General features: G+C 40.6%; 1 protein-coding gene across 1 annotated transcript in view; it reads right to left on the bottom strand.

The window, feature by feature from the left end:
- Positions 1-1,135: 1,135 nt before the first annotated feature.
- Positions 1,136-24,887, bottom strand: part of cacna2d3 (calcium channel, voltage dependent, alpha2/delta subunit 3) — a gene marked incomplete at both ends in the record, with an annotated part of 30,996 nt that continues 7,244 nt past the window's right edge. The window contains 35 exons of the mRNA XM_080025599.1: positions 1,136-1,228; positions 1,369-1,453; positions 1,693-1,803; positions 1,941-2,058; positions 2,198-2,253; positions 2,632-2,672; positions 2,947-3,022; positions 3,148-3,218; positions 4,095-4,157; positions 4,240-4,284; positions 4,367-4,428; positions 4,533-4,610; positions 5,287-5,408; positions 5,532-5,627; positions 5,964-6,057; positions 6,172-6,269; positions 6,383-6,428; positions 6,569-6,636; positions 7,136-7,197; positions 7,364-7,435; positions 8,655-8,738; positions 9,652-9,726; positions 9,817-9,897; positions 10,479-10,550; positions 12,152-12,169; positions 12,617-12,750; positions 13,620-13,698; positions 14,757-14,870; positions 16,949-17,038; positions 17,145-17,219; positions 17,607-17,757; positions 17,866-17,926; positions 18,991-19,122; positions 19,657-19,819; positions 24,149-24,208. Of these exons, the coding sequence (XP_079881725.1) occupies positions 1,136-1,228; positions 1,369-1,453; positions 1,693-1,803; positions 1,941-2,058; positions 2,198-2,253; positions 2,632-2,672; positions 2,947-3,022; positions 3,148-3,218; positions 4,095-4,157; positions 4,240-4,284; positions 4,367-4,428; positions 4,533-4,610; positions 5,287-5,408; positions 5,532-5,627; positions 5,964-6,057; positions 6,172-6,269; positions 6,383-6,428; positions 6,569-6,636; positions 7,136-7,197; positions 7,364-7,435; positions 8,655-8,738; positions 9,652-9,726; positions 9,817-9,897; positions 10,479-10,550; positions 12,152-12,169; positions 12,617-12,750; positions 13,620-13,698; positions 14,757-14,870; positions 16,949-17,038; positions 17,145-17,219; positions 17,607-17,757; positions 17,866-17,926; positions 18,991-19,122; positions 19,657-19,819; positions 24,149-24,208 (2,946 nt within the window). The remainder of the gene's footprint in view (positions 1,229-1,368; positions 1,454-1,692; positions 1,804-1,940; positions 2,059-2,197; positions 2,254-2,631; positions 2,673-2,946; positions 3,023-3,147; positions 3,219-4,094; positions 4,158-4,239; positions 4,285-4,366; positions 4,429-4,532; positions 4,611-5,286; positions 5,409-5,531; positions 5,628-5,963; positions 6,058-6,171; positions 6,270-6,382; positions 6,429-6,568; positions 6,637-7,135; positions 7,198-7,363; positions 7,436-8,654; positions 8,739-9,651; positions 9,727-9,816; positions 9,898-10,478; positions 10,551-12,151; positions 12,170-12,616; positions 12,751-13,619; positions 13,699-14,756; positions 14,871-16,948; positions 17,039-17,144; positions 17,220-17,606; positions 17,758-17,865; positions 17,927-18,990; positions 19,123-19,656; positions 19,820-24,148; positions 24,209-24,887) is intronic.

The raw sequence follows: 24,887 nt of genomic DNA, 5'->3' as shown, positions 1-24,887 counted from the left end.
CACCTTTAACTTGTGGTTAATGACAGTGTGGTTTAACGATTCCAACCTGCATTTCAATATAGCTTGTTCATCAGATCAAGATAAAAATTGTACTTACAAAACATGTATTTTTAATTAGCGTTTGTTTGTTCACCTTTTTCTTCTTTCTAATGTGTTTTTTTTTGTTACTGGAATGACTAATTTACATGTATACACAAATAACTGCCTGACTAAGAGTCTGGTTTAATCTCATTCATTGTCAGATACTTAGCAAACCAACATCACCCCCACCCCAACCCCACACACACACGAAAATAGCAGAAGGGGTCAATGAAGAAAGAAAATATTTATTTGTTTTTATTCATCAGCTTTCTCATAGGTGTGGTTAAACTAAGTGGTCGCCTTGAAAAATCATGTCTGCATATATCAATGACATACTGTGATCCTCTTCATCATGTATCTTTTGCAAAATGTTTTCTGCTTTAAAACAAGGAGAATAAAGCATGTTCATAATTCCCTTTGCCTCTCAGGTATTTTACATGATTTGTGTTATAACTTAAAAAGGAACGTACTTAAAAAAGCTTCAAACTAAAGAAAGAAAACTATGATGGCACTGTCAGGTGTTTTTAGCAATTTACTGCCACTAACAGAACAGAAACAGCTCTCATATGATAAAAGTGCATTTTACATTCTGCATTCTTTTACGTAGCCTTTATTATTTCCCCTCACAAGAAAGAAACAAACATATTTGATATCTTACTATCATCCTTTGCACACAGGACTTGTTTTATACTTTACAGGAAATACCTGGCATTTGTTTTTAATGTTGATGTGCTGTATTTCTTTCTCATTTAATTTCAGCACACTTTCAGGACAATGTGGCAAACTATCAGCGGCGTGATCTGCAGTGCTCCAAGCAAAGTAGCCAAGCACTCCCATTGTTCTCATTTACATGTGTTGCACCGCATCATTTAGGTTTTCTGCATTAATGGATGTAGGTCTCATTGCTACGGTTAAGGATTTTTTTCTTGGTAGAGTGCTGCCGGTTGCAGTGGTATGAGCAAATTCATTTCTGATTGGCCATGGTCTCTATGTATTTTCTAAGCATCTTCTTGTTGGTTTAGTCCTTACTGAGGGCCAGTCCTGCTGCTAATGGTCACCTACTGATGGTCGCTGCGATCAGAGGGAGCAGAGCTGCTGTCAGAGGGCTGGAGATGCGTGTTGCTGAACCACACTCCATGGCATTTTCCTGCAGAAGACACAGTTAATTGTGACATAAGGTATGGAGCTGAACCAAACTCTTTCTTCACTGGGGAGACAACCCGGGAAGTCACTGCTCCAATCTATAATTGTACATGTAGACATACACGTGTATTAAGACATTCTTACCTCAGGGTGGAAAGGATGACATGATTCAGGCTTCTTTCTGTCCTTCTGAAACTTCAGTCTGTCACATTTTAGTGACTCGTTGTGTTCAAAGGCGTCAAGGATGTAAATAAATCAACGGAACATATTTAGAAGTTCACCCACAAACACACAACAACTTATTTTGTCTGCAGCAAAATTAACTTTCAATTAATTGGAACAACTCAAAAATGAATCCAAAAGAGGGTTGAAAACCATTCTCACAGTCGGTAAGTAACATTATGGTCTAATCATGAGCATGAATTTTCCATATGCCAGACATCTGAGTTTAATCTAGAAAGGATATACATGATTTCAATGGGGTCCATGGTTACTGGAGGAGCACTGCTGCAGTCACACTTATTGTCCACAACAACCATGAAGAGGTTGCTGCTGGGAATCTGCTGTATGACAAATGATCTGCAGCCAAAACAGAGGCACAGACTGAAATTAAACACTAATAGCAAACTGAACATCTGCTGTACATAGTGTTAGCAAAGGGAGTGATTATTTGATGATCCAAAGTGTAACTATTCTTAATCGGCCTAATGCATTACCTGATGCAGCCCTCACAGTCAATGTTGCCTGTTGTTTCTTTGATGGTGCGTTCAGAGACAAAGGCGGGATATTCTGTATCACATGGCACCATCATGGTTTTACCGCGTGGTCTCTGAGCTGAACGAGTGACAAAGAGACTTTAACTGAAGTGAACAAAACCACAGATAAACGGATAAGGTTTCCAGCTCTCAATTAAACTCTCTCACACATTAAATTCTTTTTTAGGGACATGTACAAGCCGATATCCTACAGTTACCTTTGACTGTAAGGTCGATATTCCACCAGCTGTACAGATTAAATTCTAGCAGAAAACTTGAGAGAAAAACACAAACATTATATTAAAACAAAACATTTCTAGTGACGGTTATGAGAAGATAATACGAGTCAACCCAATGAATTAGCAGTAATAGTTAACTAATAGTCTTTACAAGAAGAATAAAAAGGTATAAAGAGTTAATGAAGAAATGTGGGTACCATTTCAGCACAAATATAAGTTAGCCAATGTATGTTGTTACTTGTTGGAATGTATTTAACTGATTGAACCAATGACATTTAAAGAAAATAAAAATGTATGTTATCCACACAGATAAGATATACTGTACTTATTACAAAAGTTACCACACTGTGTACACTTTATAATTTTAATTATGCACCCATATAATATCAAAAGAATATGTTTGTTATTCTTACAGGACAAGTTCAGTCAGTAGCCACTTAAAAACAGTGAATGGCTAAAAGAGAGAGAGAGAGAAAGCATATAATATTAGAATGAATAATGATTAAGGATTTCTCAAATGTCATTTTGAGACTGCTTGTTCCACCAGTGTCCAAACAATGCTAACCACAAGCGCTGAGAAAGGTAGTGTATAGAGGTTTATGCTGATAAATGTAACCCTGTTTGCACAAATGGAAATGTACAGCAGTGAATTACAGATGCTAAAAAAATCGTCGGTCATGTTTCTATCGACTAAATCTACCAGCTGATGTTCTGTCTTGCACACTTACATCTGACAAGGTGCGTGCACTGTCGCTGCTCCCGGCGTAGTCTTTGCAAAGGGCCTGGTAGTCATACAGTGTGATCCTGCAACACAAAAGGAGCAGCAGAGGTTTGGAATAGACATCAAATATGACATGTAAGGTGCTTTTAAGTTCAGGTCTAATGTATCAGCTCAGAGACATGTATATAATAAATATAGTGTCTCGTACCTTTTGAAAGAACCCATTTGGAGGAGTTTGCTCATAACAGCACCCTCCACCTCTCCAAAGAAAAGCCCTGTCTAAGAGAGAAGTTAAAGTCAAAAGACAACAGGCACATCGCTTAACTCAAAACATGGGGCTGGACAAAATGATATGAACATACAATGAAGAAGGACTTTGTCATTTGTAGTAGATTTTTTTCTAGTTTAAAAAATTCCCATACAAATTGCACCTGCAGAGAAACAGGAGATGCAACCTGGAGCTCATTGATAGGGACAACATACACTGAACAGGAACTTTTACAATTGGTATTTGTAATGGCTTTTCCTGTAGCATTACCGAGGGGTAAGGGTTAGACGGAAGTCTGACGCGTGTGTAAATTAATGCAATGTCCAGAAGATGCCGTATTGTCGGATATGTCAATCCTTTTATTGACTACAAAAAAACAAACTGTTCCAAGGGTTATTGTTCTTTCAGATAAACACAAAATAGGCTTTTTCCAGTGTACAAACATTTGCACGAGCACGAGCACGGTCAAAAACTGTGTGGCCTTCCCCATTACACACCTGAATCTAATCCCAGGTTGCCAGGTATTTATGCTATCCACCCTCTGCAGACACCAAGGCCACACCTCTTTATCATTAATTAAATAAACAAAACAAAACAAACATAAACAGCAATTTGGCTCCAACAGTATTTATTTCAGAGGTGCTGTTAAGGTATAGGTCATCCATCTTGTAGGAGTCATTCAGTGTGTGACCACTTATTTAATCAGATCTAAACGTTGAATTTCTGTGGAACAATGTTCCAATGTTGCTGTACACACATGTTAAAAACAATCATTTATGGAGCATTGAAGCAGTTATTGTAAAGGAGAACATGTGTTGAGGTGTTGCCACTATTTCAACTTTGGTCCACAGTTGTCAATATGTAAAACCCAAACATGCACAACGTACCTGAGACTGCTCCTCTGTGACAAGAATGAAGCCATTGTTGTCAATGAGATAACAGTTAATGTCCTGTTTAAAAATACAAAGATTGTGTTAACAAAGCAGCCTACAAGAAAATATACAAAAGTCAGTGTGATATGTCAGTTCTTACCTCGTTATCACAGCTGATGCTACATTTTCCATCCAGAGCTGTACACTGGGCACAAATAAATGGTTTAGTTTCACACCTAATCGGGGAGCTAATTTTGTCGTTAAAAAATGTTGCTGGGTGTAGTTACCTGTCTGCAGGCGGTCCAGAACTTCCTCTGAAAGAACTCCAGCTTCATCTGGATCCCTACAGCTGAACAAGAGACCCAACATAAGAGACTGCACAATAGGATCAAAAGAATTATTGATAACATGAAGAAAATAAAGACATGAAAGACAGCTTTCAGAGGTTGTTACCTGCAACAATTGGAGACTTTCTGTCATCTAGAAGCTGAATTGCTGTGCTGGCTAAGACAACACTCTTGTTTTCTAAAGCTGGAGAGGAGGAGCAGACAAACTACAAGTCATTTGTCCAAATTACACCGTCTGCACACTAGATGGCGTCCTCTACTCAGTTGGCAGTCTCAATAAAAAGAAAGAAAACACAGCACTTGACCATTACTTTACAGTAATGGAGTCCAGTCGGAGCTTTTTCTTCTTATTTTTTTTTTGCCAGATGACTCCGAAATGGGTTCTGTGATAGGACATTTCAGGTTATGGTGGCAAAGCTTGCAAGGATGCAGTCATCATTAACAGAGGAAAGGTAGTAAAAGTCGTGGAGAGTGAAACTGAATTCTCCACGACTTTTGGTCAGCAGACATAGCGTGTTGGCCACGTTAACGACTTAAAAGCTGTGGGGGAAGTGAGCTGTGCTGCCCATCCTGTCAGTGGAAACCAGTAAAAACTACAATGCGTAACAGAAAGCGGGACATAGAAAAAGACTGATTTGGATGTTAAAATGCTGAATGACTAAGTTAATGTTGATTTCCCCCAAAATACTTTGTATAATGCTGCACTTGAGAATAGAAAGTATACAGTATAAAAAGGAGGACCTCTGTAATGTAACGCACAAAAAATGTTTAGCTTGTGTAGTTCAGTGCAGGCTCAGGGAACTTTTTGAAATCCACGCAATCTACAGCTAGTATCTCTAATCTGTGGCTTTGTCCTGTACCTGTGCTGAAAGGGATGGAGTAGATGAATGTGCCAGGGACCTGCTCTGCCGCTCTCTTGTACCACAGAGGGAAGTGATCAGCATTAAACACGCCCTCCTTGTCCTCCGCTGTCAGGAAGTCTCTGAGGAAGCACGCAGAATGAAAGGCAAGTGAGGGGCAAAGGATGAGATTCATCAAGCACAGTCAAGGCCTCGCCTCGCGCTGTAAGTAATGATTATGAGAAACGTTGAGCATTGCCACTCACTGATTAGAGAGCTGATCGGCGGCTACAAACAGGTTGGTCCTCGACAGGCCAGTGCGTGTTCCCAGGAAGGCAATCTCCACTCCTTTGTCTGAGTTTCTGTTGGTAGAATGCGGACACAGTGCCACATAAACAGATGTGTATGTATGTACATCCTTTTTTTGGTGCTTTCCCAGAACATTCCTGGCTTATCAAATGCCACATGTAATTAGCTTCTTCTTGTGCATTCATAATGTAGGCCATTTAGAAGAAATAGAGGAAACGTTGTCATGCAGCTGATGCAGCTCTCACTTTATAATACCTTATTAAAAGACTTAAAATTATCTTTAATTTGCATGCCTTTCATTAATTCATATCATAAGATTATTTTTAATTTTTTGACCTGTCGACTTGAAAATAGAATATTACAGTAAGAGGAACCAAAATGTTTCGTACTCTGACTTGTTGAGAGCCAGTCCGGTCCAATAGGCCTCCAGTGGAGCAGTGACCACAGCATCAAATAACACCTCCTGGATCAGCTCTCTGTCACCTGGATAATGTTAAAGATCAGTTTAAAGACCCCAAACATGCATCTCTTCTGTAACAATCACTATTTTGTTTCATTTTTGTTTTGTTTAAGTTCTGTCAGATATAAAAGTCTTACACTTAAGGTGTGGTCTGCGGCCCGTCATGAAGAGCTTGATGGCTTGAATCTGGGTCAAGTGACGGTGCTCGTGCTGCTCATCTGTGTTGCAGTATGTCCTGTGGTGCAAACACAGCCACGCTGTTAAATCACAGGCCTCAACATCCCTGATGAACGCTGAGGAATAACCTACATAACGCATGAATGCCCCCTTCAATAACCCCAGCGTTACCATTCATCTGCCAGGGCGACATCTGGCTGTTCCAGATCACGGAGCCCTGAAAAACACAAGTCAGTAACGCTTCAGCAATGCCAGCCTGGGTGGACTGATACAATAAGCCCTCCCATACAAGCAGGTAAGAGTGACAATATCTATCTCACTGAATTTAGAGTCAATGACAGAGTTGGAGTGACATACCGGATTCAACTGATACATTTCCTCGAAATAAGTACTTTCCATGACCTCTGGAGAGAGCCACTCCCACACTGGAAACACAAACAGAGGAGCGAACCAAAGGGTCCGTCAGCACTTAAAGGCGGAGTCAGCGATTATGGAGAATGCCTTTTGTCAAAATCAATTCTTTGTCAAATCCAGTAAATATCTTCTTACGACCCACTACCTGTCCGTACTGTGTGTGCGCTGAAAAAATATCTGGTGTTAATACATAGCCTAGGCTCTGTAAACTGGTATGTTAACAAAGGGTATGTAAATAAAGTGGTTCGGACCGAAACCACCATTGAAAGTAATATGCCTGTTTACTGAGCCTAGGCAAGGTCATTTACACTGGATCCCCCTCCCCCCCCCCCCCCCCGGTGCACACAGAGTACGGACAGGTAGCAGATCTTAAGGTGATATTCACTGATTTTGACAAAAAGTCATTTTGACGACAAGCATTCTCCAGAATCGCTGACTCCACCTTTAACTGTAACCAAGACATAAACTGACAGAACTTGGTTTAAGGAATGTATTAAAACTTTTCCTAACCTGAATGGTGTTCCTTTGATGTCAGTGTAGAAATAGTCATTGTGCATCTTCAGGACGCGCCTCTGAATGAGCAGAAAGGAAAGTGCAGAAAAAGGATTCACTCCTTTAGTGTAGAAGCGAGAGAGAGAGAGAGAGAGAGAGAGAGAGAGAGAGAGAGAGAGAGAGAGAGAGAGAGAGCAATACTTATCTGACAGGGAGACACTAAACATCTTTTATCGGCTGCCTCACCCCTCTATCCACTGTCTTCTTCGCCTCCATAGAGAAAGACCCCGTCCTCCTGTTCACCATAGCATTGCGAAGCTAAAAATGATAAAGCACACAAAGAGGCACATAGAGGGGAGAAGTCAAGGCTGGGTCATCATCATGATCCAGCAGCCAATCTGTGACTTTGATATTTCACTTTGATAATAACCCTAATGCTTTTCCAGGGTTCATTGGAAATAATGAAGTAAAAGATTTATCTTGGGTTTAGGAGAAGGGCCCCGCCTCACCCAAACCTTTAATCACATTTCAGGTCTACTTATACCCAGTCAACACATTCAGTGCTGTTTGTATCTGACTGTCTGTCTGATTTCCATGACAACCACCCAAACAAACCTAACAGATGACGTCCCTCTTCCAATTTCAACCCACTCATCTAAATCCGTTTTAAATATCCTTAAACCTTTAGATGATATACAGTCATGCCCAAAATTATTCATACCCCTGGCAAATTTTGACTTAAACTTACTTTTATTCAACCAGCAAGTTTTTTCTTTATTGGAAATGACACAGGCTTTTCCCAGAAGATAATAAGACGATGTACAAGAGGCATCATTGTGGAAAAATATATTTTTCAACTTTTATTTACATCTGAACAAAAAGTGGCATGTCCAATATTATTCATACCCTTCTCAATAATCAATAGAAAAACACTTATTGGCTATTACAGCAATCACACACTTCCTATAATTGCTGGCCAGCTTTTTGCATGTCTCCACTGATATTTTTGCCCTTTCATCTCTATAGCAATGAGCTAAACTCTTTCAGTTTGGAGGTTGTCACTGCCATCACCCTGATCTTTAGCTCCCTTCACATATTTTGAATTGGATTCAAGTCAGGACTCTGGCTGGGCCACTTTAAAACGTTAATATGTTTGTCCGCTAACCATTTCTTCACCACTCTTGCTTTGTGTTTTGGGTCGTTGAGAAGGGTATGAATAATTTTGGACATGCCACTTTTTGTTCAATGGTAAATAAAAGCTGAACTTTTTTTTTTCTCACAATGATGGCTCTTGTACATCATCTTATTATCTTCTGGGAGAAGCCTGTGTCATTTCCAATTAAGAAAAAAATTGCTGGTTGAATAAAAGTAAGTTTAAGTCCAAATTTGCCAGGGGTATGAATAATTTGGGACATATATCTGTGGCATGTTCCTTGCAGTGAAAGGATAATTTACCAGAGAAAATAATGAACATGCAATACTGAAACAAAATCCCCCCCCCCCATAACATTGTTTTTTTTGGGGTTTTAACACCTACAATATCATCTTTGTCTTCCCACTCCACCTCAGAGAGATCCACACTGCTGTAGTTGGGCTTCCTCCTCTTCTGACCCTGTTGATACTACACAGAGGCACACAACATACACAATTTAACAATGCATTTTGTATTACGACATTTTGACATTGATTAAAAGTCTAACCACAGCTTTAACATATCTGTTAATCTGGCCTGACCAAACTGGGAAATTTTCTTTGAATAAATTGGTAAAAATAAATATGTCTATTTTGAAAAACGTTGCTGTAATCTGTCTTATGTGTCTTTCAATGTGTTGATGTATGCTCTTATTAATCAAGCCTTGTTTTGGAGGTGTAATTATTTAACAAACCATCTGTGAAATTAACACTGACAGGTCAATTCAAAATAATTAATATGATTGATAGGAAATATGCGCTCAATCGAAGCATTACGGACGTCAAACTCTGTTACTGTATGTCATCTGGTCCACAACAACAACTAGTCACTGACTACAACCACAGCACACTTTTAGCCACAATGAGACACACAAAAGAACAACTACAGACACACACACACACACACACACACACACACACACACACACACACACACACACAGTTGCACAGAGAGGGATAGCAATACTGGCACACACAGATCCACTAGCACAGCCATAGCTCCTGAGGAACCAGCGTTCCCAGGACAAACGGCTGTGGTTTCTGCCAGCGAGTGTTAAGTTACCTCTGGGAAATCTCAGGCCAGCCAGCCCTATGAGTGGCCTTTATCCCTGCATGCATACATCAAAGGAAAAGGTGGGGATTACAGACTATACGAAAATCCATTTAGCCTCCTAATCAGATAACACATTTGTCTCTGTGTGCCCTTGTTATCTTTCAGGCTTTCAGTTCATCATTTTGGTTATGCATGAAATTGCATGGACAAAAACAAAAACAACAGGGTAAAGTCAGGGAATGCTGTGAGACCGTTCAGGTGTAAAAGTAATGTGAAAAAACGGAGTTACCAAAGGTCTGAGGTCCGGATGTATCAGGATGTAGCCATTGTTTGTGATAGCAAATGCGTATCCATGGATTCCTAACTATGGACACAAAATTAGATACATGAGGATGACATGATAAGAAATGAACATTAATAAACATATTCAAAATACAAGAGCAGCTGATCATACCATATGTTTGGGGATGAGCTGCATCAGCTCCTGCAGAGGGATGTCTGTTCCTACGACCCCCAACAGAATACCCTGGTTCTTCTGCATGAGGAGATTCAAAACACACAGTGTTTCAGTCACTCAGGTAGTACTCTGATCCTTTAGTTAAAAGTAAAAATACCATAACATTAACATACACCATTAAAAAGTCCTGAATTCAAAATCCTACTTTAGAGAAAGTATAGACATATAATCCACAAAATGTACTATAGCCTAAGTATCAAAAGTACTCCATGTACCATGCACATAAAACATGGCACCTGTGATGTTTACATTAATATATTTTACATTGACATACATTTTGAATAATGATACATCAATGCGTCAGTAGCATGTTACTATTGCAGCTAAAGAGATAGCTAATTTAACTTTAAATATAGTCAGGTTAAGTCCAGTGGTTCCAAAGCTAGGGGCCGGGGCCCTCCAAAGGACCACAAGATAAATTGGAGGGGTCGTGAGATGATTGATGTGGTACAAAATTGTATTTTTGATTCTCTGGTTTTCTTTTATATTTGATCATTTTACCGCTTTGAGCCTCAAACACTTATTTAAATTAAACCGTGTGAGAAGTTAAAAGGGGAAATGTGTCTTTGGTGGTACTAAGAACTCTTTGACTCACTCACCGTTTCATTCTTTGTGCTGAAAACAGGCATGGCGACTGTAGTCATCAGACTTGGACCTGTTTTCGATTTCAACTTAAAACAAAGACAAGACGAATGTTAATGTTTGAATGTATAATTTTTTGTTGAATAATCCTATTGAAACTGGTGTCAGCATCAGTCAAAAGCATAAACTGCACAACAAATAAATACATTTAAATCTATATTAATCAGATATAGATTACTCATTTCATGCCGGCACAACAGAAATTTTTTCTCAGCTTTTCTTAATCTGTACATCACATACATTCTAAATAATATCCAAAACAGTTACACATGCAGTATACTACATAATTTATGGACAAATTTATACTTTAGAGATACATTTCTTTGTCCTTTAATTGCCTCTGCAACTATTACAACACACTTACAAAATGTTATTGATGATGTTACTGTAAAACAATCATTTTATTCCCCCAGTGACGAGCCTCATGACATGACATTTCAAGATATGTATGTCAAGTTATATTTCCAGACAGCGGAGAAAAAAAGTCTCACTATGTCAGCAAACAGGAAGCTATTAGACACATCAACAACATTTATTTTTCACAGAAAATTTTAAAAAACAACCTCCAAATAAAGAGTCATGACCCTGGTCAAAGTCTCTGTTGTCAAACCTGAACCATGTGGGTCTTACTGTATGTGGGTCTCAGAGGAGGAGACAAGGTCAGTTCAGTGGGATGAAGGCTGACATAATTAAGCACATGAGCTCAGTAAAAGTAGGTCTGCTATTCCCTCGCCTCTCGAGTGCACACAGCTGATTGTGTGAGTGTGTTTGTGTGTATGTGGTTGAGTTTGTTAAATGTGCATGTGAAGCAAACGGGCTGTGAACTGAAGTGTGTACTAGCTAGCTTGACAAAATGAAGAATGGTGGCTCCTTAAATTCATCACAACACACAATGGAAGTGGAAACTGGTCTGCTTTAGTCAACACACACACACACACACACACACACACACACACACACACACACACACACACACACACACACACACACACACACACACACACACACACACACACACACACACACACACAGGTAAACCCTGGATGCCTAACCACCTCTACCTCCATCACTCTCTCTCTGTCTCTCTCCCCCTCTTTTCTCTCTCTTTCTTGGTCTCTCCCCCTCCAATGTCAGTTTTATTATGGGCTTTAGGAGATAAAATGCAATGATCCACAGAATGATGAATGGTGTGTCTGAGGCTGAGATACAAGAGCACACACTCCAGAGGACAATCTCCCAACCCTTCTGTGTGTGTGTGTGTGTGTGTGTGTGTGTGTGTGTGTGCGCGTGCGCGCGCACACACGCATGGTCATTGTCTCCATGCTGGAAAGAAGTGCAATACATGCTCCTCTTCTGCCCTTGCTCTCAGAGGGAACATTCTCTGTTCACCCTCATTTTTGACTTCCTTGGAAATAATAGAGCATAATGTTGAGAAGTAGGGACGCAAATGTGTCCCAGTGGACCCAGAGGACACCTTATATTACCTCCCCATGTTCTCCTTCCTGATGCTACTTCCTACAGCATCTGGTTGATTGTTTTATCATAGACAACAAACAAATTGTATTTTCTTTCTTATGAATATGATTCTATGTAAGAGCAAGTACAGATCAGATTGCATGTAGACATTTACCTTGTGAGCCTGGGAAAGCTGAAATGAAAGAGAGATTGGATCATCCAGCGAGTTAAAGCCTTCAAATTGTGCATTGACTTTGTGGACGCAGATGTACATCGGAGGGACGATCCATGCAGATTAATGAAGCTCATAATGAGGGATCCTTCCAGCAGCATGAAGAATGATGATGAGAGAGCAGACACACACATGCGCACACTTACTGTACGCTATAGGGATGGACAAAATAACATAACACCTTGCAATATGATGCAGTGGATATCAACAACATACAATCTGCATGGCATTATACAGTGAGAGATTCCTGTTATTCTATCCAGCCTCTTAACAAAGCATGTGGCTGTGCTGTTCATACTAGCATGCAGTCTAAATAATATACAGAAGTATGTTGGGAATGATGATGACTAATAACTTGAACTATCACAGGAAGTAATGGTAGCGCTTCAAGCACTGCACCATACTTACAGCACTGTCCACATAAGCCTCAGTCCACACTGTGTCGTGCTCGTGGTCGATAACCTTTGGGCGGCTCATGACGTGAAGATACCTCATCACGTTCTCCTGAACGTCTGCTAAGGTGGAGATCTGACTGAAATATCCTACAGTAACACAAACACAAAAATTCACGCATATCATCTTAAAATGAGCCATAGCATACCCATCTTCCACAATGTCCTACATGGACCATTTAAGGCTACACATCAAAATGTTAAAAAAAGGCATCCAGTGGTGGAAGAAGTATAAGATAAGCAATATTAAGCCCTACATATAAAGCTAGTGATGATGAAATGCTAATGTCAAGTACAAGTAGCCCAACATAGTACTGGAGTAAAGTACTTAAGTTGTTCTTCATACTATGTTACTTTCCAAGCCTACTGATGTCCCTGATATTACTGGACTGTAATGAACCGTTCAGCTCCGAGTGGCACACGAGCCATTTGACTTGGTGTCAGCTCCCGCTGTTAGTGACAATGTTTCACATTGGACACGTAAGGTTATTTGACAGGGGGGGTCTGTGTGGGGAAGGAGGTTTCAGGCTTGTCTCCCCACTGTCCCTCTGTGATCTGTTTTCCTGGCTGCGACTTTCCTTTCCAGAGGGCACTCATCCGGAGTGTTGCCACGTGGGAGCCATCAGCAGCCATCAGCCCAGGGGGAGACACTCTGACAGGAAGAGGGATTAGAGCGGATTGACCCCTGACCCCCCCAAGTGCCACTCCATTGCCTCTTGGCAAAAAGAGTCTGAGGCAGCACACACACACACACACACACACACACACACACACACACACACACACACACACACACACACACACACACACACACACACACACATACACACACACACAGCAAAACCACACAGATACCCACACATCCTCCATGCTCGACCTGTCATATCACTCAACAGAAACTCCAACCTGACACTGACACAAAGCTGTCCTGAGAGGGTGTTAGTCAAAAAGTCCCAAACCTTTGTTGGCACACGCCATCCATTTGAGGTTATCAGCAAATGCAGACTCTCGTCCAATCAGGTAAGGGAATATTCGCACCTGTGCAGAGGACACATGGATGTAGACAGTTTCAAAGATCGAAGGATTAGAAAAAAACATGCAAAGTGATGCGTCTCCGTAGCACTTTATCTTCCTGTCCTGATTCTATCTGTCTTTGGTGCAAGAAGATGCTGCACATTGTTCTATCCTGAGGAGGAAACACTGAGCAATAAGGCTGTTTCTCCTCCTCCTTCTCTTTCTTTTAATTCTTTACACTTTTTTTCATTTAATCTTTATCTGTTCTTTAACAGTAAGCTTTGGATTTGTGTTCTACAGTTCGTACTGCAGTTAAATTCATTGCATTTTCTTTAGTTGGGGGTTGGGCACGAGGGCATTGTCCTTTTAAAGAATGCTGTGTGACACTTTGCCAAACCTGCATGGCTCATTGGCTCCAGATGCTTTGCTAGGCACAGCGCATATAGAAAAGGCTGCCATATAACAGCCCTGAGGGTGTATAAAGGGGGGTGGGGTAGCCTGCCAAATACTGCCCTGCACCCTGCCAAACACTGCCAACACACATATGCTTGATAGGACTGAACAAAAGCCCTTGAGCTGATGTTTTTTTTTTTAAATCGCTTTGTGAGTGGCACGTCAGTCCATTTGATTTCCAATGCATTTAGGTCTTACAAAGGGGGTCTTACAAAAGATTTTCAATTCAGCAGTGAAGGAAGGAGGAAGTGTGGAGCCCTTGAGACTGAACTACTAGTACACACTCTGCCCCCCTTGAAAGAAGTTTCCCAATTTCCCATGCTTTATTCCGTGTGTGGGTGGAAATATTTCTATTTCGTCAGCACATTGAAAAAACATCATATTGACATGGACTTCAAGTTACAGTTAGAACTGGTAATGAAGTAAGAAACCAATCCCTCCAAATGTAGATGACAGGAGATCGAGCTGGCATAAAGTATTAAAATGTATATCTATCCCCGCGGGAGGAAAAGTGCAGAGCGAGCATAAAATTCAGGAAATTGACATGTGTAACATTTAAATTAGGCTCTGTGTGGAACAGAAGAGAGAGAGTGAGATGAGGAAGGAACGAGAGCAAGAGTGAGACTCACCTTTCTTTCGGGCCAATTGTACTTTTCGAAGACATCGTCATACATTTCAGTCGCCCCGTCGGTCACAAGCATTATGGCCTGGCTGCAAACACTGCCACGTCCAGTTTGATTAAACTGCAGGAACAAAAGAAAAACAAGTGAAGATTTCATTTAAAACCTTCAAAATATATCTAAGTTTTCATATCAACATAAAATAAGCTGGGCCAACAATTTCTGCGCCTCTGTATAATATGATGATGATGATGTCTGATGCGGCAGCTGTGCAGCCATCCGTCAATAAAATACAGAAACATGTCTTATTTGATAAACCTGCAGAGTGTTGTGCACTTCATTCAAATGCCAGAAGATGCATCGCAGTAATTAAGTGGTTTATTGACCTGTAAATGGTTAGAAAAAGAGGAGCACGCAGTGACACGATCGCAGGATAAAACCTGCTGATTGCCGCTGAGCATCAAAAGGCCGTCAGAACTCTCTCTCACGCACTTGCACACATCTTAAAAATCTTAGAAGTTCATGCAGGCTGGCATGACACAAAACAACATAACATAAACATTTTTAACATAACATTTAACAACGTAACATTTTGTAACGCAACACAACATAAAATTCCCCCAGTCAATGGAAACACTGCAAGACGCCATCTTTCAATTTCTGACCGATGAGCTGCTGCCTAAAGGCATCTCTGTCTGCGGTGACTTTACAGACTTTCTTTCACCACAGATGTTTTGACTTTTCATGACTTTTCATCGTAGGAAAAGCACAACAATCAAGCAAACATTTGCGTAAAAAAAAGTCTGATATCCAAAATGGGTTGCGCCGTCTACCAAGAAATGATTTATATTGCACAAGTTGTAATTGTGCTTAATATGTACCAGCAAATAGCGAAATATCAATCTTTAATCAACATCAACGATGCCGGTATCAAAACATCGAAATGCAGATACAGCGTCCAGATGATATTAAACATACAAACTTTATATTGATATTCATCAAATCAAATCAAATTTTACTGTTTCCATATGGAACTAAACAAGTTCCTGGACTCTCTTCTGCTTAGCACGAGCCCCAGGTTAGACTTTGTTTGAGTGTTAGATAATTTGTTTCAGTGATGTTAGTTAATAAAAACTAGTAAATATATATAACGATAAGAGACATAAAAAAGGAATGATTAAGTAATTGATGCATGTAAAATCGAATCAATCCCAAGCCCTAGTTGTTTAAGAGGTGAATTAATGATATTGATCTAAAATCATTTAATAAGGCAAACATATTTTGTGATTGCAAATTACTGTACTTTATCATGTGCTTATTCTGTCATATCATCAGCCTGCAAGAGCAGTGACTGTGCTGTTTCTATATCTCAGCACTCAGCTGACTAAAATTAGATGGTGCACTGCTCTTCAAGTGTTTCTGTTTTGATTGGGTCTTTGATAGGTTGTATTCTGACTTGATCCACTGGGCAGTGTGGTGCAATAATAGATTTCAGCAGTATAGGCTACTGGCTACCTGATTACCATATTCATTGCAGGGCTTTAATTAATCTGACAAATGCAGAGGTAAAAGCTGTGGTCCCTCAGCTTTAGCAGCGCAGCCAAAGCTCGCCTGAAAACAGGGAGATAAAAGGAATGCGGCGCGGCTCCTGGCCTTATCTGCTTTGTGTTCCAATCAACCAGGTTATTAATCATTGACATTAATTACAGCCATTAATCACGCTTCCGAATAGATGTGTCTGTGTTTGGAGGGCGGAACAGGGACAGCAGTGGAGCATTTCGACAGGCGACACACCTCCCCAACACTCAAATATATATTTGACTGGAGCGTGCAACTTTTTATGATTAGCTGAGAACATGCAGAGTGCAGTGAAAACAAATGTGGCTTGTAAAATGAAAGTTTTCCAAATGTCCTGTTCAAGTGGAGTCCGTCAATTAAATGAAAACAGAGCACATTCATGTTAGCTGGGAGCATGCACAAATTCATTATTTTTATGTCAAACGAATCAATAAATAAATGAATCATTTTGTGAAAACTCAACATCATTGTCACATACTCAGTGAACGGTAAACATTTAGTTTTCTTGATTTGCTTTGTTATACATTATTTGAGAGGAATAAAGTGAATGGAGTAGATTGGTTTTTTGCACTCTGTCCCCATTAAACTGAAAATGTCAAAACGTTTACTGTACTGGAACTTACATCACTCAGGATTGTGAACGCTTCGGCCAGAGCATCACCGAGCAGCCCGATCCCTTTGGCAAACAGCTTGTCCAGATGTTCGCGGAAGTGCTAACAGAACAAAGATTAAAAGGGAAAAAATTTGTTTTCAACAAAATTCAACCTCTCACAATCCACATAAAACAAGTCATCCCACGTCAGATTATTCCCAACTCACGTCTTTATTGGTTCTGTCGGCTCGGACCATCGTGCCATTCAAACAGGGCTCCACATAGTGGATCTCCTGGTTATACTAAGGAAATACAAATAACATTTAAATTGATACTTTTTTTTCAGAGAAGGAGAATGATATGTAGTTGAAATACTTAACAGAAATACATTTTGTTAAGAAAATATAAAAATTTGCAAGATTTCAGAGAGTAATCAAATCAAATACATTTTTATTCATACAGTATATCCCAATATCACAAATAGTAATTTGCCTCAGTGGGCTTCACAGTCCATACACAATATGACACCCTCTGCCCTTTGACCCTAAGCTCGACTGAGGAAAACTCTGACAGACTTGCAATAAATGTCAGGTGTACAGAACAGTCCAATAGAAAAATCACAAAGAAATGCACAAACGAATAAAATAACAAAGGCACACAAATGTACAGAAGGTAAACTTAAAACTTACTGCAATGACGTTGAAGAAGTCGTCTTCTCCAAGTGTGTCTAATATGGACGAGACGGTCTGTCTGGCAATGGTCAGCCTCAGTCCTTTCATGCTTCCACTAACATCCACTAAGATGACCACATCCTTAGGAGACGTTGCTGCCTGAATGTACCTGAAATATTGAGTTAAAATGACACATTTTGAGTAATGAGTACTTTTTAAAATAATGTACTCCCTATTTTTAATTATGGATATTTTGTCCGGTATGTAGAGGGCTTACCACTTCCTGTTCCTGCAGTCAAAGCCAATGACACCATGTTCATCCGGATACCACTTCACCCCTGGGGAATGAATCAGAGAGTAAAGTAAGAGAAAGGATAAGAGATAGAAAAGATCAACACATTAACAAACGCAAGCGTAATGACACGGGTTAATCTGAACTATAACTTTTACACAGGTCTTTCAGTTCAAGGTGTCCATGTGTCCTTAAACTTAAAAAGTATTCACTGAAGCTTACTATTTTAAATCGCCACAATCTATCTACACATTCACAGAAGGGTTTACCACAATGCTTTATTTTGAGAAGACTTTGGCCTTGAAAATTGGTCACACATTTTGTTTTGGCGGTAGCCTATTGAATGCCTCCTCGAAATGGTTAATACTTGAATACATGTACTTAGTTACTTTAAATCACTGCCTTGATAATAAACTACATACTGAGGACTCTAGCGATCTTTATTAATGTTTTCCTTTTTTGTAAATTTAATTGAATGAGTGTAAAACAAGAACCAAGACAGAATTAATTAAATTGTGATTTTCAAACTACTAAATGATTTATACATTCCAAAAAGAGTATTGTAAAACATCGGTGAAATAAACCTATTTTTCTTCAATGTATTGTTCCCAATACATTGAACCAACAGAGCCCATATTGGTATGAAAATATCATCAGTTGTATCTCGTCTCTGTGGCCCAACACTGCTTTCATGTCTTTGTAAAGGTCTGATAACTTCGGATGGATCTAGCAGCCATGTGTCGTTCCTCAGTACGACTGTTGGCCCACACCCACAAATTCTGATTAATTACCGTCTGTGTATACGTATCCTCTCTGATGGTCTGTAAAATTACAACATTAGCAAAATTACCCTTTTAGTAATACTAAATAATTTGTTCTGATCTGTCTCCCCTACCCCCCGCCCCCAACTCTCCCCCTTGCACTGAAGGCTGACGGCTCCCTTGGGACAAGCCTTTCTTTACCCCTACAAACGCCTAACGCACACGCACACACACGCACGCACGCACGCACGCACGCACGCACGCACGCACGCACGCACGCACGCACGCACGCACGCACACACACACACACACACACAGTGATACAGTACTACAGAGTGGCAGCACTCACCCGGGTACTGCCTGAAGAAACCTTTGGCGCTCCCAAAGTACTGCCAGATGAGCGTTGGGTCTCTTTCAAAATTATCCACAAAGACCTTATTCAGAGCCTCGGACCAGTAAACTCCATTCACTATGTCGGGATCTGAGGAGGATGTCGGGCCAAGACACAGAGAGGGAAGAGAGATAGAAACAAGTAAATTAGATGGTGATAATGGTGCTCATCTTGGAGTGTGTGCGGTTAACCTTTGTCCCTTATTGACCCCCCTGAAGGAGACACAATGCCCGTGACTAAATCCTCCCCTCCCTTCCCTTCTGCTGGGCGAGCCTCCCTTTGTGCTGTGTACAGAGAGTTATGGGGAGTCCATTATAGCTGAACAAAAGCAGCCACGGCGATACACAGGGAGAGGTTTACACACTCTGTTAAAGAACAAGAAGCAACTGAAGAGCTAGCTTACGACAAACATCTTTTACACCCCCCCCCCCCCTGCTTTGCACTCCCTCCCGTCTCTTCGAGAGGGTCTGCCAATTCTTTCTGTTTAGGCCTGAACTGTTATTGATCCCCAAGCTCAAGTTGTGACACTGATTCAGCTTTGGCTACTATTTCTCCCTTTCACCACTTACTTTACTCCCTCCTGCCCGTTCATCAGCTCTCAATAGGTAAATGTTGTACCCTCACCTTTGTTGTACATGTTGGTGGGAACCTGCACCACGCTGAGGCTCAGGTTGACTGACAGGTTATTGAAATGTTCGTTGGGCTCCAGGAGGAACTCTCCGCCCAGCTCCACGTTATTGCCCTGCTCGTCCACTTCATTGATCAGCACAGCGTTGAAGTACTCATACTGAGGGGAAAAAGAGAGCGAATGCGGCAAATGTTAACTGAAGCCTGCAGAGACCAAAGCATGCTGTCATGTTCTGCATTGTTCCTCTCCAGCTCCAAAACAAAACTATAATGATAATGTTGATATTAACACTTAAGGCCAAGGTTCATATTTGTCCAAGTCTATCTTAAAAACAATGCTCACATAATATGTATGTATTTTTTTTTTAAAGATATTTTTTCGGCATTTTTATGCTTTATTGATAGTGCAGAGAGACAGAGGTGAAATGGGGCAGAGAGGGGAGTGACATTCAGAGAACGGCCGCGGGTGGGAATCGAACCCGGGTCTGCTGCTGGGCCCGGCCCGGGAGGGGGACGCCTTACCAACTGAGCTAAAGGAGCCCCCACATATGTATTTTTAAAAGGTTTTTTTCTGAAACGGTTTCTGTCAGTTGAGGGGATCTGACCCAAAGTCATTTCAGCGTAAGTGATGGGGATGATAATCTGCAGCCCTCAATCTGAGCTGTCTGAGTTAGTCACATCAAGACAGTGTCTTCTGAGGTCATTTTAGTTTATAGTGAAGAATTGATTGATTTCCCCCTGACAGTTTTGCTGCAGTGGAAGTAAACGTTGAAATACAAAGAAAAAGACAGACAGGAGGAACTGTTACAGCAAATACAGTTAAAAAAAGTGAATCTATCATTCAGGAGGTTAGGCCCATTTTCCTCATGCTGATTATGCCTTTCCATGCAGAGTATGTATCAAATGCACAATAGCATGTGCTCAGTCTACATCTGTCCTAGCATTATAATCTATCAGAAATCCTAAAATCTAAAGACAGAGGCGTAAAAAGGACAAAATGAAGCAGTGGAACATAAAGCATTGCAAAAAAAAGACGATACAAATAGTTATAAAACTGCTTTGCACACTGTAGGAGTATTACATTATATTTGTACATTCATTTGAAAGACTCTTTTTTCCCAAATGTCCTAAAGTATTTACCCCACCTTCGTACACAATTTGAGACCAATATGGGGTTCAGTGTTTTTCTTTTAATGTCCCAGTTTTTCAAAATGCGCATTAAACATTACAGCAGTTGTAATTGAGGTCCTAAGAGGGACCTGGACGCGCAAAGAGGACATCACGTGAAACCCAGAAGATTGTCTGTCCTGTCCTTCACTGCCTGATGCTGCTGCAGTAGTGGAAGAAAGACTACCTCATCCTGTCTGAGCGGGCTCTCTGTGGCCTCTGGTCCTTAATGTCTGCACCGGGCGAGAGAGAGAGAGAGAGAGAGAGAGAGAGAGAGAGAGAGAGAGAGAGAGAGAGAGAGAGAGAGAGAGGGAGAGGGAGGAAGAGATAGACTATACAGCATCACACTTGGGGGAGGCCGCGCGGGCATCACCATCAAGCAGCCAGTGACAGCTCATACCACGCCTGAGCAGCTCTCTGACGAGCTGCGGTGGGGAGGGAGGGGGTGGGGCTGCGGAGGGGAGAGAGAAACGTGCACCCTCAGCAGAACTGATAGTGCTGTAGAGAGGCACGTTTACCACCAGGGTTATTACTGTAGAGCAGGCCATGGGACACTGCAGCTCTCCGAGACGCCCCACTGACTCTTACAGCACTGCAGTTAGCTGTATATAGGCCCCACTGCAGAGATCTGCCCTCCATTTCAGGCTGCCGGGGCCTTACTGTGTAATCAGATAAACATGGAGGTGTTTTTTTCTCAATACGCTTTTCTTCTCCAACCTTTGCTGCAGTTGTGGTAACTGACAGCTTCATAGAGTTTAAGCTCATTTTTACCAAAGCTGCCTGATTCCCCGATGGTACGGATCACATTGTTCAAGGGGACGCGTTGTTTAAAATGGTAAGTTACAGTAACGTGTGATCAACAACAACGTTAAGCATATGAGCGAAAGACACACTGCACTTTGAGCGTATCATGACTCATTTTGTAACGGTGTTAGTGGGTCACTTCAAATTATTAGGATGTTTATCAAACACCACAATAGCTGCAGGGATTTAAAAATGTTTTATTACAGTTATTTTGACAACCTTTCTCATTTATATTTATTTTCTCATGCAACAAATGTGAAATACACTTTGAGATTTATAAATAATGGAATTTCTTTTATTAAGTATGCTTACAAAGTTTCAGGGAATCATAAAAGCAGGATGTCAGGCCTTTTACTTGACTTTTATTTGACAAGGTTTTTGGAAGGAAAATTAAAGATTTTAAAAGCTCAAAAAGGACATTTTGTTTGAAACATATTGATTCTGCACTAGTGTCTTGTAATTTATTAAGTTTGGATTTTCATATTTCAGAAACTTTCCTGAATGCTACCGATTTTCCTAAATGTTTAGATGTGATTTTAATCACATACATTTTCAGACTTGAAAAAGCAAAAGCTTTGTTAGAAAACAGTATACATCACAGACACATTGCAGTAAATACCTTTTCTGAGGTAAGGGTTCTGTTGATTATTCAGACCCCATCTTATCACCCTTGAACCGCGGACTAGACTGGGATCAATGCAAAACACCTGACTGTCCTGACACGGAGCAGCTAAGATAAGAGCAGCCGGCTTATCTTGCTGTGGTCAGTGAATTGGTGCGTGAAAAATGTGTGGTGTCAGGGGAGGCGAGGTTGGTTAATTGATGCCAGTAATGTCATGATGACATCACGTCATTATCGCAGAGAGATAATGAATTTTCCTTTTTTTTATGGCCTTCCAGATAAAAGGCCCGAGCTGTACGTAAACAGCATGAATAAATATGTAAAGTATGCAAGGTTTTTATTGTAAGAGGTTTTGTTCATATAGGATAATGGATGTGATGCTATTAAATTATAATGTGATGTTATGTCATAATGTTCTTATCTTTAGCAAAATAAAAATGAAAATATCATTGTGTTAAGTTTACATACAGCAAACCAGGTTTGTGACAAAAATATTGAGGATTTCATTTATACAGATTTATATATAAATTAAATATATGTGTGTTTTAGTTAAGGATCAACAAGGGTGAGACACCAAACTGTAACATATCTGGAAACCCTGTTTGCTTACAGTAATAATAGCCCACGTTTAATTCAATAAAACATATGTAATGATAAAGTCACAGATTTGCATAAATCCTGCAGTAAAGTGTGCTTTTGTAAGCAATCTACCAAAGCCATGCAGTAGATATTTCAGATAAATTAGAATCTAAGTGATGTACAGTATAAGGCTCACATTAACAAAAAAACAACAGATACGTCTTTATAATTACGTTAAAAATACAAGTCATATTTTAAAGGTACAATTTACCTGCCTTTCTATGGCTTTGTGAACAGCAGAGAAACGGGCAAGGAACAAAGTGACTGAAATGTATTCATATGATGTAAATGCTTCTATTAACTGTGAAGTGCTGCCGTTATTTCAGTGTTTTGTTGCTCGAGTGGGTTTCCAATCTAGAGCCATGAAAGTGAAACAAGGCGCCTCACAAAAGAGTTTCATTTATCTTTGTCCACTGGACGGAGAGAGAGAGAGCGAGAGAGAGAGAGAGAGAGAGAGAGAGAGAGAGAGAGAGAGAGAGAGAGAGAGAGAGAGAGAGAGAGAGCACTAACAAACGACAGAAAATACTGCATTCCCTACAAAGAAACTGGAGGCTCAGTGCGCACTGGAAATCCGCAATGAATCCACTAAATTATGTACTGAACACAGTCAGAGCACACGATCATCCTGTGAAATATAATTTAAAAGTAAAAGCAATGCAGGCCGACTTCTGTCGCCCAGTTTTCTCTCTGCCTCACCCACAAATAGTCCAATATGAGAAAAAGTTGTAATTACTTTAATCAAACTATTTGTCTATGCATTACAACTTGCAGCACAGTCTTTAATCCAGCAAGTATCTTAACACGAGGACACTGGCAATAGGTCAGGTCTTGATCACCTTTCCTAATAATGCATTACAGTAATGCGGTCACTGTACTGAACCTATAGATGCTGCAGCAGCACCGACCTGCGTTTGAGATACGGTTACACTTAAAAAAAAAGTCAGCGTGAGTTATGAAAGCATGGCGCTGCAGCCTTCAATATGTGCGGCATTGCTTATTAAATAAGTATTATGTATCAGGCCGCTGACAGGCCATCAGTGTGAAGGACGATGCCAAGGCAATTAAAGACTCGCAGGGCCTATTACCCTTCTCTCACCTTGCAGTGGCTCCACCCCAGACCAGTTGGAACATGATTCACCCGGGTCACAATGACGAACCATATTTCAAAAATAATTATATTCCTTTTCTTTTCTTTTCTTTTCTTTTCTTTTCTTTTCTTTTCTTTTCTTTTCTTCGAATCGAGACAAAAAAACTCACCTCCAGGTCGGGATTTTCCTCGTGCTGATGGTGTGCTTCTTCTGCTGCCTCCACCAGCCGCTGAGAGGAGAAGAATATTGCTTATTAAGTAGAGCTAGGCAATAATGGGAAATGTTTGGAAATATAAGCCGATATTCAAACGACTAGTGTCCTGTACGGCTACATTAATAAATACAGTATTTTAAGGCCTTCATCCGAGTCTTCTGGCTGTTCTTTCATTCAAAAGTTTTTCCTTTGCTCCGCTGCTCTCTGTTTGCTATTTACATCGCTCTGCCACTTTATTATTCTAACATCTCAACAATTTAAATTCCATTGAAGAGGAACATGATCGAGGACCACTATCAGATTGTCAAGATTAATCTTTTGCTGAGATTGAGAGCATGTCCAGTTTATGGTTTAAATTGAACTCAGTAACATGATAGGCCTTAAACCAGAACGGTTAGTCTCACCTTTCTTGTCGATCCCCACGGTAGCCTAATTTTAAAGGGGAACACATCTGCATAAAATGTAGGGCACCTCTGGGTGCAGCTGTGAGATGATTGATGGAGGCAGGTAGGTATAGGAGCAGGACTTCATGGTGTGAACCACAGCAGCGATAGATTCTGTAATAACACCACTCTAGGAAATGTGCTTGGCTCCATGTTTCCAGGGGGAAATGCCACCTGAACGTTACAGCCACTCGCGCCTTCGAAGCCAAGCAGGTTATTAACATCCGCCACTTGGGTGTCAAAATAACTGC

This window comes from Ammodytes marinus, assembly GCF_949987685.1.
Source record: "Ammodytes marinus genome assembly, chromosome: 4".
Lineage (NCBI taxonomy): Eukaryota > Metazoa > Chordata > Actinopteri > Uranoscopiformes > Ammodytidae > Ammodytes > Ammodytes marinus.
This window is presented reverse-complemented; position numbering and strand designations above follow the sequence as displayed.